This window comes from Dictyostelium purpureum, assembly GCF_000190715.1.
Source record: "Dictyostelium purpureum unplaced genomic scaffold DICPUscaffold_560, whole genome shotgun sequence".
Lineage (NCBI taxonomy): Eukaryota > Evosea > Eumycetozoa > Dictyosteliales > Dictyosteliaceae > Dictyostelium > Dictyostelium purpureum.
The window spans coordinates 1-14572 of NW_003519894.1; the positions used below are offsets into that span (position 1 = coordinate 1).

Consider the following 14572-nt stretch of genomic DNA (forward strand, 5'->3'; position numbering starts at 1 on the left):
CATCAGTTATATAAAAATCCATTAAAGGGCAGCAATGAATTTGAATAAATCTTCGTCATCATTAATTAATGATTATAAATTAAGAGAAAAAAAAGAAAAAGAAGAACAATTAAAAAGAGAACAAGAAAAAATTGAAAGGGATAGAAAGAAAGAACAAAAGCAAATCCATCAACAACAAAAAAATTTATTGGAAAGAGAAAGGTTACTGCTCGAAGAAAAAGAGAAACAGTTGCAAGAGGAAAGATTAAAGGCTTCAAAAATTGAAAAAGAAAAAAGAGAAAAAGAAGAAAAGGCTAAATTATTGAAAAAAGAAAAAGAGCAAAAAGAAAAAGAGTTACGTGAAAAGGAACAAAAAGAAAAGGAACGTTTAGAAAAAGAAAGAAAAGAAAGAGACCGTTTAGAAAAAGAACGTTTAGAAAATGAGAAATTTGAAAAAGAACGTAAAGAAAGAGAAGCCCAAAGAGAAAAAGTTAAATTGGAAAAAGAACGTATGGAGAAAGAGCGTATGGAAAAAGAAAAATTAGAAAGAGAAAGAATGGAAAGAGAACGTAAAGATCGATTGGAAAAAGAGAAATTAGAGAGAGAAAAGAAAGAAAGAGAAGCTGCTCAAAGACTGGAAAAAGAAAGAGAAAGAGAAAGGGAATTAAGAGATCAAAGAGATAAAGAACGTAAAGAACGTATTGAAAAAGAAAGAAGAGAAAGAGAAGAAAAAGATCTAAAAGAAAAGGAAGAAAGAGAATTAAAAGAAAAAGAACGAAAAGATAAAAAAGAAAGAGATAGAAAGGAACGTGAAAAGATTGAACAGGAGCTTAAAGAACGTGAAGAAAAAGAACGTGAAGAAAGAAGACTATCTAGAATTATTCAAGATAAACAAAATGACATCAATGAAAGAAAAAAAGAAAATGATCAATTAGATGAAACAGAAAGATTAAAATTATGGATCAATGAAAAGAAAAGAAAAGAGGATGAAGAGTATGAAAAGCTTCAAGAAGAAATTAAACAAAAGAAATTAGAAAGAGAAAAAAGGTTACAAATTCAATTGGATGAGGAGGAAAAAGAAAGACAAAAGAGACTAGAAGAAAGACAAAAAAGAAAAGATCAAAGAGAAAGAGAATTAAAAGAAGAAGAGGACCGTTTTATTAAATAACGTGAAGAAAGATTGAGACTAAAAGAAGAACGTGAAGCCAAATTAAAAGAAGAACAGGATCGATTGTTAGAAGAAAAAGAAAAAAGAGAAAAAGAAAGAAAGCTAAAAGAAGAACAAAAGAGAATCGAGTATGAAAATGAATTGAAGAAAATTGAAGAAGAAAGAAAACAAAGGTTATTAGATAGACAAAGAGAAAGGGATAATTATTATAATAGTAGCAGTTTCAGTAATAACAATAGCAATATAAATAGTAGTGGTAATTATCACAATGATAATAGTAAAATAACCAAATCCATAAATATAATTTCCTCAAAAATTAATTATGATAGCAGGGATCAATCTCCAAACCTAAACTCAGCTAGTTTTTATAAAGATAATATGGATTTAAATAAAGAGTCTGAGGATAAAATAAAAGAACAGAAACATAATGACCAACCATTAGAAGATGAAGAGGAATGTAGAATCTTATCACTTAAAAGAGAAAGAGACCTTGCAATCCAAAGAGAAATAGATTTTGAAAATAATAACATTAATATTTGCAATTCACCAAGATTATCAATAACATCATCAAACTCGACTGACTCAAATCAAGGCTCACCAATTGTAAATAGCACCAATGATACAACATGTAAAACTTCATCATCAACAATCCATATTGATTCATCTTCACCAAAAACATTTTCAGTATCAACATCATTTTCACCACCTAATTTCGAGTTGGATGTTTCTAAATCTAATATAAATGCAGCAGAGGATTATAAAAGAAAAAGAGAAGAAAGAAAGAAACTACAAGATGAAGCAGACCGTTTGGAAGAAGAAATGAAAAAGAAACGAAATGAAGAAAGAGAAAAGATCCGTTTAGAAAGAAAACAACAAGAGGAAGAGGAAGAAAAACGTGAAGAGGAAAATAGAAGATCAAGAAATGAGGAAAGACAAAGAAAGCGTGAACAAATGAAAAAGGAATTAGAAATGGAAGAGGAAAGAATAAAAAAACAAAGGGAAGAAAGACTATTAAGGTTAAAATCTCAAATTGCAAATTAGATTTAGACTTATTATTTATTAAATAAAAATAAAAAAATAAAATATAAAATTTTTTAATAATATTACAAGGTTTATTTGTTTATTTATTATTTATCTTTCTTTTTAAAAAAAAAAGAAAATAAAGAATATATAAAGCTCTTTTTCTTTGAAATGGGTTCACTTTGTGTTTCTTGAAATTCGTAAAATGTTTCTGATACCGAGGTAACTTTATTTACTGGTTTTGGTTTATCTTTTATATTTTCGCTATATCCAATCATTTGGGGAACAATTATTGGATAGTTCGTTGGTGATTGATTATCTATATATTTATTAAACTGAGGGTTTGAAGAGGTGGTCATCTTTTCTAAAATTAATGGAGGTAAGTTTTCTTTGATAAATTTAAAAAAGCTTTCATTTAAAAACTTGAATAAGCTAAAACGATTGTTCTCGATTGATTTAACTAATAAGAAATAAAGTTCGGAGCTAATGATTCCTATGTTTGAAGTATAGTCATTTACACTTTGAAATAGTAATAGTAAAACTTCTTTTGAAAGATAAGTGCAGTCTAAGTCGATACCTGATATTAACGTGGTGAAATCGTAACTTGTAAATTTGAACTCTAGTTCTTTAAAAAAATAGTTTAAGATGTAGTAGTGATTATTCTTTGCTAAATGATACAATAGTTCGTTTTTTAAATGAGGTTTGTCGTCGATGAAGTTTCTTGAAAAACATACACTAATTAGATGAAAGAAACAGTCGAATTGATAGTTTTCTAAACTTTCAAACACAACAGACCGAAAAGCCTTTTCCTTTATATTATTTTGTTCAGTGAGGCTTTGTATGTAGGAATAGATATCGTTAAATTTCTCTTGACGAAGTAATTGTGTTGTATTTAATTGAACACGCATATCTCCTTTTATATCATTTGGATCGCCAAATACCCCATTTTGAAAATCGTTTGGAAATTGTTCTGCTAATAAATTTATAAATTTTCTACTATGTGATAATTCGAAAAGTAAATTGACAGCTTTATCTTTTTGAATTGCGTATTTATTAACCAAAAATCTAAATTGATCTACCATATGATCTGTTGCGGTTATGGTGATTGCTTCTTTAGAGATTGGGTAACCACCATCAATAATAAGGGTAAGCATTTTTAAACTTTTACTTCTTACAGCAGATGAATCGGCAGAAGCAGGAAATGGGACACCAGCATCTATAAATAGTTTAACAATATTGTATCGTAAATGAAAAATTGCTTTGGTAAATGCGCAATCCAAAAGTTCAAAGTAATCTCTGTTGATAACCACATATTCGCACAAATTGAAACTATTGTTTAAAACTGCTTTATAACCAACAGACAAATTTTGATTTGTTTCATGCTCTAAATTTATATTTATTGGTTGAATTAAAAGTGAATCTCTGAGGAAATTCATAAGAGTAATTGATTGTTTATGTGGTAAATTAGATAACCAACAAAATAAATTTGAATACTGGAATTGGGATAAAAATGATTTTTTGAGTTTGATTAATAATAGGATGAAATTCTTTTGTTTTTCTAAATCTTGACAATATTTGAAAATTTGAAATTCGAATGGTAAAGTGAAGACACTTGTATGATCTAAAATAAGAGTTGGGTGGGTTTTATAAAGTTGACCGATGGAGTGTAATATACCAAAATCTGCAGCCTCTAAAGAATATGCGAAAATATCTTTAAACCCGATGTATTTGAGTTGAATATTTTGAAATCTAGGAAATGACGTCTCGGCCTCTGTAAGAATATTTAAATCTTTTCTGAAGACTGCAAACTTATTGACAGTGATTTCTCTTTTACTAAATTGAAATAGTTCTGACAATGGATAGAAGAATTTATACATATATAGATTGATTATTTTATTTAATACCCTGTTTTCTATTGTAATACCATCATGCTCACCTAGTACTTTAACTTCACCAATTGTAATGATTGATCCACTGATAGCTATCTCCATAGTATTTGAATTGCCACCATCTTCTCTCTTTATTTCATTAGCTTTTGATAATAATCTGCTACTACCAAGTATCTTTGCACTATTCCAATTTTTTTTTTCTAAGAGGGATGGATCACTTTTTTCTCGTTGCTTCAAGGCAAATACCTCGGGTTTACAATAGTCTACTATTGTAAGTAATTCTTCAATTTCATTTATATTACCACTTTTCAATACCGTTACCAATTCTTCTATATGATCTAAAGCTTCTTTCGATGAATCTAAAAACTCTTGAGTTGAATTCCTAAAATAATTTGAGAATACAAATACGAATTTTTTTAAATACTCTAAAAAAGAATTTGGATTGATTTCGTTGGTGAATGGTGTGAATCCATTTATGGCACTAATAAATTGGGTCTCGTTATATGGGACTATTCCATTCTCTAGAAAGAATTTCAGATATTTGAATGGTAATAAACTAAAGATGTCGGTAAATTGGGATTTGAAAACATTTGATTTTAACTCTTCAATACTAATATTTAGAGATGACATAATACCATTTGTATCAAATATACAGTCTACCATTGATGGTAATAGCTTGATTGGGCATGAAAATATGTTTCTAATTAGATCCTTCCTTGTAAAATTAGCTTCAATTGAAGCTTGTTGATCGGCTTGTGTTTCTTTTTTCTTTAAATACTCGAGAACAAACTCTAATGTTTCAACTTTACCAGACATGATTGCTAGATCAATCATTTTAATACTATTATCGTTTTCGAACTCTGGATCTTTTATCAGTACTTGTATAGCGGATAAATTGCCTTGTTTAATTGCAATTGCAATTAAAGACTCTTGATAATTTCGAAACTCGTCCCTGTATCGTTCAAAGATCATTTCGAATGTTTCTTTATCTTGAACCTTTGAAACTATACTATAGCAGCATGCCTCTGAATCTAAAAACAAAACCTCATTTCTTTGTAATTTCTCTTTTAATAAACCAAGATGCCCAAAGCTAACCATCCATCTAACATTGAATATGTGATTATATTTTCTGATATATGATAATGATAAATCTGTTTCTAACAATGATTTTTTATATTGACTGATACTTTTTATTGATTCTATTATTTGTGTTTTTAAAACTTTATTACGCCATATTGAAAAAAACACTGTTGAATTGTCTATTATCAAATCATCATCATCATTCATTTTATTTATTTAAAAAAAACTTTTTATTTACACACAAACATATATTTTATTATAAAACCTATTATTTATTTATTTATTTATTTATATTTATATTAATAATAATACAACAACACACAACTTAAAAAAAATAAAATAAAAAAATAAAAAAAAAAATTTTCTCATTTTTTTTTTAAAAATATATTTTTAAAGATATTTTATAAGAATTTTTTTATTTTAATTACATTCCACAAAAAAAAAAAATTAATTATTTTTAGATTTGTTTTTTACGATTATCATTTATATTTTTATAATTTAATAAAAACTATAAAACAAAAGCCATTAAATAACTTTTTTAAAAAAAAAAAAGAAATATTTCTCTTTTTAAAAACTTTTTTTTTTGCAAAATGAGATATTTTTGTTTTTTTTATAAAAAATCTTTTTTTTTTTTTTTTTTTTATATTTTTTTTGAATTTTTTTTGAATTTTATAACTTAAAACCAAACAAAAATTTTATTTGTATATTAATAACAATCATTAATGGACAACAACCAAAAAATATTAAATAATAACATTAATAATTTATGTGCAATTTCACAAATTCAAAACACAAGAAAAACTTTAAAAAATTTAAATTTGGAAAATGAAATTCCATGGGTGTCAAAGTGCAAAAAAAGGCAAAAAAAAATTAAAACTCCAGATAAATTAATTTCTCGTGTAACTTCAAACTTATTAAATTTATTAGCAAATATGTCAGATAATAATCCATTATTTTCAGAAATTAATAAACAAATAGTAAAAGCTAATCAACTTATTGGAGAAATTCCAGAAGAAAATAATGAAATAATAGAATCACTTAAAAATTTAATCACAGTATATAGCAAATATCGAGAGGATATTGTTAAAAAAATCGAAAACTTTAAAAAAAGTTTAAATGATAATGAAGATAATAATAATAATTTCAATTTTAATGATGAAGATCTTGATTATTTTTTTCAACCTGTAGTTAAAATATTAAAAGAAGATTTATTGCCCCGAGAAATATTATTAACTTTAGCTTTTAAAATCGCATCATTCTGTACAAAAAAAAATGAATTTGTTAAAAATAATAAATATGGCATATCATGTGGTTCTATTATTAATAGTGTTTACTTCAAAGTTGATAACGGTAGTGGTTTCCTATGCCCGGTCAGAGAGAATGCGGTTTATACCTTTTACAAAATTTTTTTTAATAGTGAAACTTATATATCACCAACTCAAATGATCTTTTTAAAAAAAATGCCCATTACCGTTGCAGAAATTAAAGGAAGACTAAATAAAAAAGATTTAAAATTTCAAAATAGAATTTTACCCAATGTAATTCAAATGGAACCAAAACTACTGGAAATGATGGATTTTATGTGTAAATGTACTCAGATTTCAATTCAAGCATCTCATCTAATATCTGGAATCCCCTTCAATGATTTTCTTGAGCAACAAAAAGATAATACATCAAATCTTTCATCATTCATAGATATAAAAAGCTTCAGTATACATTTCATCTCAAGTCTACTGCTTTTACCAAACGATAGCAAACCTGATAACTTTATTTTACAAGATAACAAAACACTAGTGGGCATTGACAATGATTGCTCCATTTTAAACGACGAATTTCAAAAAACAAAGGATAATTATTATGTCAAATCAAAAAACATTTTTTATACCCTCCCGCTAATGGACGAATTTATAGACAACAGCATTATAGATATCTTTAAAGAAATGGATATAGAGTTATTTATTTTAGAGTGGCTAGGAAAATCAAATCAAAAAGAAATTTTAATAGGAAAAATGCTACGTGAAATCATAAATTCATCAGATATTGAAATGTACAAAAATACCCTATCATTACCAACCGCAATTCCAGATGGATGGATAACAAAATTTATCAATAGATTTACAAAAATAAAGGAAGAGTTTAATTCTTTTGATACTCCAGTTACCCACAGACAACTATTTAAAAAAATTTCACCATTTTTATCACTTTATTACGAATCACTTGCAAAATGGGCAGCAAAAATTCCTGTTGAAAAAAGATTAGAAGATTACAAATCAGATTTCAATTATCAAATGTTTCTTCTATATGTAGAAAAACTACCTTTCATCCAGATGTGTGATGAACATTCTGGATTAGAACAAAAAGATTTATTGCCAATATATGAGAATTTGAAAAAATCAGAGTTTTTGTATCCAATAGAAAACAAATTGCTATTCCAATATCAAAAACATCAATACTCAACAATAGAAGAACTGATAACTTTTCAACTAAGATCAACGGTCTATAGTAAAGAGAACTTTAATATCGAACGACTTTCAAGATTTTTTAAAATTATTAACAATTTAACCATGAATGAAACCAATTTAACAATTAAACTATCAAGTGAAAACTTTCATTCGACTTGGGAACATAACAAATATTTAATTTTGCTCAGGTTAATTAAAAATGGAGAAAGTGAAACAACAATAGAAAACACTATAAAAATATTCGAAATTGATTTAAATATTGAGTTGAGCAAAAAAAAAGAATCAACCTTTCATTGTGTTATAAGATCAAAACAGTCGAATGAAATTAAAATAAAACAACTCGAAGTGTTAAAAAGATATGGTGCCGATATTGAAGTAATTAATGAACATGGTTCCAATACTACTCCACTAGACTATGCCGCTATGGAAGAAAATAATCAACTATTTGTGTGGTTTATTAAAAACGGATCAGGTTCAAAATCCATGGATTTAAAAACATGTGCATCTTTTTATTACGGACTCTTATACTCTGAAAAAAAAGAATTAGAACCGTATATGAACTCTCTCTACCATATAAACCAAAAACTAGCTTGGAAATTTGCAACTAAATCTTTACTTCCAGTTAATGAAGAATCAAAAACAGAAACAAAAACAAACACAAAATCAAATTCAAAAATAGTTAAAACTTTTAAAAAAACTAGAATTTTAAAAGAAGAGTATATAAATCAAATATTCGAAACTGATGGTAATATCTTGATCCCAAAGAAAAATAACCTAGGTAAAAGTGCAGTACCTTTCATTGAAGATTTCGGCCTTAGAATCTATTTCAAATTCTACCCCATATACCCAGGTAATGAAAAATCTGTATTTATACTATCAGATCTACTATTTGGTTTGTGTACACCGTTTTCAAAAGTGGTAGTAATAGAAAAAATATTTCCTGTTCTTTTAATCCAACATGTTCCAGGAGAAGAATTAATTTATAAGCTTATTAAAGAATCATCACCCATCAGAAATACAATCCATTCAAATGAATTTAGTATTGAATCAATTGATGAAAAAGATTTAATCCAAAAACCAATTGAACTCGATCAAATCCAAGAAAAAAATCTATCAAAACAATTGATTCTTGCAATGCTTATTAATGATGCAGATGGAAATTTTGGTAATTTTATCATTTCAAAAGTATCACCGAATCAATATCGAATAGTTTCAATTGATAATGAACTTGCATTTGCACCACCAATAATTACCAATGGCAAACCAATAAAATCCATAGGTAGTTCAAATGCTCTATTGGTTTTGGATCTAATGTTCAAAAAAGTCGACATCAGCACTATAGAAGAACTCAAATCAATTAATATTGAGGAAATTATTCAAAAGTGGTTAAAAAAACTTGAAAAGAAACATAATCAATCAACAAAATTATTTTATAAAATTAACGATCTAATTAGTGCATCAACTATCGTAGGAATTCCAATGTACGAAAATTTAATTTACAAAATCCATACCAAGCTATTAAGACTAAAAAAAGATCTTACAAATGAAATGACATACTTTGATGTATTTATTTTACTTGAACCAGAGTTAGCAATTAGAGTCAAACCAATTTTATACAATCCATCACTATCACCATTTAAAAGATATACTACCCTTAAAGAATTAAAACTGAAATCAAAAACCTCCCAAATATCAGGCAATACAAATCCAATCAATTTATTATTAGAAACTAGCATCATACCATACTATATGGATATTATAAAAATGGGTAATTTTAAACCAAATAATGCAATCGCGGAATTTAATAGAATCATGGAGCAGGTAAATCAATTAAATAATATAAAATCAAACCAGCCATTAAACACAACTTTTCTACCAGCAGCTATTGAAATGGTTTTATATGATTTAAATTTTGGGGCATTGACCAAACAAGAGGAAATTAATTTTTTCAATTTCATCAAAAAAAATATTCTAAATGTTTGTTCAGTATATATTAAAGGTAGTAAAATATTTTCATCAAATCATTTTGACCGCTTATTCAGTCCGACCCCAATCACAAGAATTAATATTACTAACTCGCCAACATTTGAAGGATTTTTAGATAAAGTATTTGTATCACTCACACACTTATATGTAGAAGGCTGTTCAAACCTTACGAAAATAAGAATCAAAGCAAAAAATTTGATATATTTGAATGCTTCCAGATGTCCTTTAATAGAAGAAATCATATTAGGTACCCCACACTTGGAATGCTTGCTTTTAAAGGATACCATTACAAACAAGAATTACCTCCTTCTTGACATAGTTTCAAAATATAAAAATTTAAAACTATTAGATATAGGATTTAGCAAAGAAACCCAAATCGATTCATTAGAATTATACTTTATTTTACCAGATCTCAAACAGTTTTTAGCAAATAATTTAATTGGAATTGAAAAACTAATTATATATATGCCACAAGTAAAGAAATTTGAAGCAAATTTATCAACAGCAAATTTTATATTTGATGGGAAAGCATATTATGATAATAATAAATATACACAATTGGCAGAGTCAAAAAAGAGACGAATTTTGATCAATATATTTGGTTCAAATAATTCATTTTCTCACTACTTTTTAAACTATTTCGAACATAATGTAAAATCTTTAGGTATTGGTTGCATTCTTTCACTAAACTTTAGATCAAGTCTTTCCATGTGTTTTACCGAAAAAAAAAAAGACTTTTATTTTCAAACCCTTTTCTGCAACAGCTTTATTTTCGTCATATTGGAATTGGATAATGATGACTCTCGAAAATTAATAAATGAAAATTTAAAATGCTATTTTGGAAACAACAAAAAATTTACCAATCACATAAAATTTATTTTAATTACAATAGGCGAAGAAAAAACAAATCAATCAAAAATCAAAAGTTTAAAGAAAAATTTAGATTTTTCGTTTGAAATTAATATTCCAACTGTAAAAGTCTCAACACCTGTTAGGAAGGTATTAAGAAAATCTGAAACATCCAAAAAAACAAATTACATCGACCCCGATCAAATATACTCATGGACAAAGGATTTAGTTTTACTAAATAATTTATCATAAAGAAAATAATAAATAATAAATAAATATTTTAGATTCCTTAAAAATAATTTTTTTTAATTTTTTTTTTTTAATTTTTTTTTTTAATTTTTTTTTTTTTTTTATTAAATATTTTTCGTTTAATGATCCATAAAAAAAATTTTAATTTATTTTCCATCATATATCATCAGTATATTATTACATAATAATGAATAAAATATTTACCAACAATATATTAAAAACCAATAGTCGTAATAATATATTCAAAATTTTTAATAGTAGTAGTAATAATAATGGTTTAAGATATATCAGTTCAACGAATAATAATTTTTCGTTTTCTAAAAATAATGATTTTATAAAAAAAACAAATATAAACCCATCATTAAATTTTTTATCATTAAATAATTTAATAAATGAAACAAATAATAATAATAAAAAATATATGAATAGATACTATACAACTGAAAAACCAAAAGAAAAAGAAGAACCTAAGGCTGAAGAACAAAAAAAAGAACAAGAACAAGAAAATACAAATAATAATAATAATAATAACAATAATAATAATAATAACGAATTTAAAGATGAAAAAAGAAAAACATTAGATGAAAAAAATAAAACTACAGCAATGTATGTTGCAATTACAATTATTATGGTTTTAGGTGCATCATATGCAGCAGTTCCATTATATCGTGTATTTTGTCGTGTTACAGGTTTTGGTGGTACAGTAAGAGAAGCTGATGAATTTGATATTGTCAGAAAAAGAGATTTAAATAGAACTGTTTATCCATTTAAAGTTACATTCACTGCATCAACTGCAAATAAAATTCCATGGAGTTTCAAACCAACCCAATCCACCATCGAATGTGTACCAGGTGAACCTGTACTCTGTTTCTATAGAGCAACCAATAACACTGATACACCAATTATCGGCGTTGCAACCTACAACATTACACCAATGAAAGCAGGTAGCTACTTTACCAAAATTCAATGTTTTTGTTTCGATGAACAACGTATCAATGCCCACGAAACTATCGATATGCCAGTTTTATTTGTAATTGAACCAGAAATTTTAGACGATAAAAGTATGAAAGGTGTTTCCGACATTACCTTATCCTACACCTTCTTTAAATCAAACGATCAAGGCGAATACGAAGAAATTTAAAAATAATAATAATAATCGCATTTATATATAATAAAAACTGTTAAATAAAAATCAATATTTATAAAAAATAAAAAAAATAATTGCATAGTATTTATTTAAAAATCGGTAATGTATAGGTTTTTATTGTGTATTTGTAAAGTTAAATAAATTTATATAAGATCGTTATATAATTGTGATTGTTTATTTTGTTGATGTTTTTTTTTTTTTTTTTTTGAAAAAAAAAAAAAAGCTTTGATAAAAATAAATTTGATAAAATATAATTTTAGTTGTTTATTTGATTTGGGTACCAAGAATTGGAGCAACAACAGCTATGACAATGATAACAACAATAATAAGAATAATATACATCTTCTTTCTTGACTTTTTGTGAAGTCTATTGGCTTCAGCAAGATTTTCAACACCCTCTTTAGTATTAAGTACAGTTGAATTTACGTTGGCTTCAATTTGATTAAGTAACTCACCTTGAGTTTCAACTAAAACTGCCATATCCAAAAACAATTGATGTAACTCTGCAATACTTTGTTCTAATTTAACAATATCATTATGTCTATCTTGGATATAATCGAGTGCATTTTTGGCTTGTGTATGTAAATGTGTATAAAGAATAGTTTCTTCAAAAATCTTTTTGCTGTCACCTGATGCCATTGCTTCTTGAATTTCTTCTTGAGTTGCATCTGGTTTAACTATATATTACATTATTATTTAAAAATATTTATTTTAGATTAATATATTTTGTTTTGTTTTTTTTTTCTCTATAAATAAAACCTTATAACCTACCAATTTTATATTGTCTTTCAATCTTTTCTTTATATTTATTTTTATAATTAGTTTGAATTTCTTGATATTCTTTCATCATTTCAACAAACTTTTGTGTTAATGTATTTTGCATATTAGATCTAATACGAACTTCTGTTGGTTGAGCTGTTTTGGTAGCTGCAAATTTTTCATTATTTATTTTCAATGTATCTAATTTCTTTTTTAAATCTGCAAATGATTTATTTGTTTGATCAAGCATTGATTGTAAATCTTCTTCGTATTCTGTTATGATTTAAAAGGATAAGTTAATATCATCTAGTCTATTGAAAATTAAATAAACAAACCCTATATCTATATACATACTTGAACCTTGGTCCACATTAATTGAATTTAATGATAAAACATATTTGTCTTCTATATTTCTTACACTTCTTTTAACAGATGTCATTAAAACTTTGATATCACCTACTTCTTTATAAAATTCTGGCATAAACTCTTCAACTGGTTGGCCATCATCAGTTCCCATTTCGATATCGTTTAATGATGGATCTTCTGTTGATGATGCTTCAGCTACTTGCTCTGCAACTTCCTCTTTACCTTTTTTTCCTTTTTTACCTTTCTTATCGACAACTGGTTTAACACCACCTAATTGCTAAAAATAATATTAATATTTATAAAATAATTATTTTATTTATTTTGTTTCTATAATGATAATAATTACTCTTAATTCTTCTAAACGATCCTCCATTTTAATTTATGTGAATGTATGTGTGTATATATGAATGTATTTATTTATTAATTAATTTATCCGTGTATTTGATTTTGTTATTTTATTGTTACAAAATATCTATATTGAATTTCTCTAAATATATATTTCTTTTTATTTTTTTCCTATATTTTTTGATTTTAAATATTAACTAAACAAATTTTAAAAAAAATAATATAAAAAATACGTTAGTATATTAAAATTTAAATATTATAATATTTATTAATTATTTATTAAATTATTTAATTATTTATTATTTTTTTGTTATGTATAATCTTTATGTGAGTGAGTGTGTGAGGGTGTTGTTGTTCAACTATTTTATGTGTGTTTTGGGAGTGTGTGTAAAATTTAAAATTATTTTTTATACAGCGTAGGTGTGTGTAAATAACTATTTTACAGAAAATAAAATAAAAAATAGATAAATAATTAATTTATATAATGTGGAATATAGGAATTTACATTAATTCTGTAATAATATATTTCTTTTAAAAATAATAAAATATATATTATATATAATATGTTGTATATAATAGAGATTAGAGAAAAAAAAATTTTAAAAAATATTTTATTTAAACAAAAAAAAACAAAAAATAAATAATTATAATTATTTAATCTTTTAAATTAATTTTAATTTTAATATTAATAAAAAAAAAAAAAAAAAAAAGATATCAACGGTTGGAATTGAAGATCTTATAATATTGTAATAATTAAAAAAAAAATTTTAAAAAAATTTAAATAAATAAAAAAAATAAAAAAAAAAAAAATAAAAAAAAAAAAATGAAAAAAAAATACAAATTTTTTTTTTTTCTAATGAAATATTTTCACGGAATGAAAAGGGGATTATAGTGTGTGTTGTCGTGTTTATTTTATTTTTTTGAACTGTATGATTAAGGTATAATATACAACCATTATTTTAAAATTTTTTGGATTGTGTGTTTAAACCAAACATAAAACATTGACCACGTTGCAATGTGGATGGTGTTTTAATTGTGGAAAGAATAGAAAAGAATACAGATATAATAAATATTATTTATTACTATAATATTATTTATTTATGTTGCTGTAATATCCAAATTAGATTTTTTAAAATTTATTATTATTATTTTAGTTAAAATGGTTTGGGTTTATTTTTTTTTTTTGGGGTTATTTTTTATGTTTTACATTTTTTATTTTTTATTTTTTATTTTGGGCGTTTTACGCCTTATTTTTGATTTTTTATTTTTTTTA

At 25.3% G+C, this 14572-nt stretch overlaps 5 protein-coding genes across 5 annotated transcripts; 3 read left to right on the forward strand and 2 right to left on the reverse strand.

The window, feature by feature from the left end:
- Positions 1-1516: 1516 nt before the first annotated feature.
- On the forward strand, positions 1517-2252 carry DICPUDRAFT_93225 (uncharacterized protein). Its single transcript, XM_003294392.1, has one exon. The coding sequence runs from the start codon at positions 1526-1528 to the stop codon at positions 2186-2188; it is 663 nt and encodes a 220-aa protein (XP_003294440.1). The 5' UTR covers positions 1517-1525; the 3' UTR covers positions 2189-2252.
- A 22-nt stretch (positions 2253-2274) lies between these two features.
- Positions 2275-5343, reverse strand: DICPUDRAFT_159438 (uncharacterized protein; the record flags this gene model as incomplete). The annotated part of the gene is made up of 2 exons (XM_003294395.1): positions 2275-2286; positions 2404-5343. The coding sequence occupies 2 exons, from the start codon at positions 5341-5343 to the stop codon at positions 2275-2277; spliced, it is 2952 nt and encodes a 983-aa protein (XP_003294443.1).
- Positions 5344-5858: 515 nt separating this feature from the next.
- Positions 5859-10685, forward strand: DICPUDRAFT_84919 (uncharacterized protein; the record flags this gene model as incomplete). Its single annotated transcript, XM_003294393.1, has 1 exon — positions 5859-10685. One exon carries the CDS (start codon positions 5859-5861, stop codon positions 10683-10685), a length of 4827 nt encoding a protein of 1608 aa, XP_003294441.1.
- Positions 10686-11223: 538 nt separating this feature from the next.
- DICPUDRAFT_10734 (uncharacterized protein) lies at positions 11224-11799 on the forward strand (the record flags this gene model as incomplete). Its single annotated transcript, XM_003294394.1, has 1 exon — positions 11224-11799. A coding segment is annotated over one exon (576 nt), but the record flags the coding sequence as incomplete, so codon positions are not given.
- Positions 11800-11883: 84 nt separating this feature from the next.
- DICPUDRAFT_93226 (uncharacterized protein) lies at positions 11884-14037 on the reverse strand. The gene is made up of 5 exons (XM_003294396.1): positions 13805-14037; positions 13301-13496; positions 12943-13231; positions 12601-12861; positions 11884-12506 (listed from the first exon to the last, which is right to left on the reverse strand). Exons 2-5 carry the CDS (start codon positions 13325-13327, stop codon positions 12094-12096), a joined length of 990 nt encoding a protein of 329 aa, XP_003294444.1. The 5' UTR covers positions 13328-13496; positions 13805-14037; the 3' UTR covers positions 11884-12093.
- Positions 14038-14572: the final 535 nt, after the last annotated feature.